At 55.4% G+C, this 287-nt stretch overlaps 1 protein-coding gene across 1 annotated transcript in view; it reads left to right on the plus strand.

The window, feature by feature from the left end:
• Positions 1-81: 81 nt before the first annotated feature.
• Positions 82-287, plus strand: part of p2rx7 (purinergic receptor P2X, ligand-gated ion channel, 7) — a 10720-nt gene continuing 10514 nt past the window's right edge. Inside the window, exon 1 of the mRNA XM_035658998.1 lies at positions 82-275. Within this exon, the coding sequence (XP_035514891.1) occupies positions 151-275 (125 nt within the window). The 5' untranslated portion in view covers positions 82-150. The remainder of the gene's footprint in view (positions 276-287) is intronic.

The following is a 287-nucleotide window of genomic DNA, read 5'->3' on the forward strand; positions in this document are numbered from 1 at the left end:
GGTGGGTGGTGCAGCTGCTGGGATGATGTTGGTAGTGAAAGCAGCTGCAGGAGTCTGGACATGTGACCTCCACACAGGAAGAAGAGTCAAGAAGTGAGTCAGAGATTCCTCCTCCACTGAAACTACCCAGAGCCAACCAGCAGCAGCAGCATGCCGGGCTGCGGAGTCCTCCTCGGGCTGTGTCAGTATGAAACCAACAAGCTGGTCCGGATCCAGAGCGTCCGGCTCGGCTCGTTGAAGTGGAGTCTGAACGCATTCATTTTGCTGTTTATCTGGTGAGTGGACGT

Source organism: Morone saxatilis, unplaced genomic scaffold (genome assembly GCF_004916995.1).
Source record: "Morone saxatilis isolate NCDOM2014 unplaced genomic scaffold, NCSU_SB_2.0 Contig16, whole genome shotgun sequence".
NCBI lineage: Eukaryota > Metazoa > Chordata > Actinopteri > Moronidae > Morone > Morone saxatilis.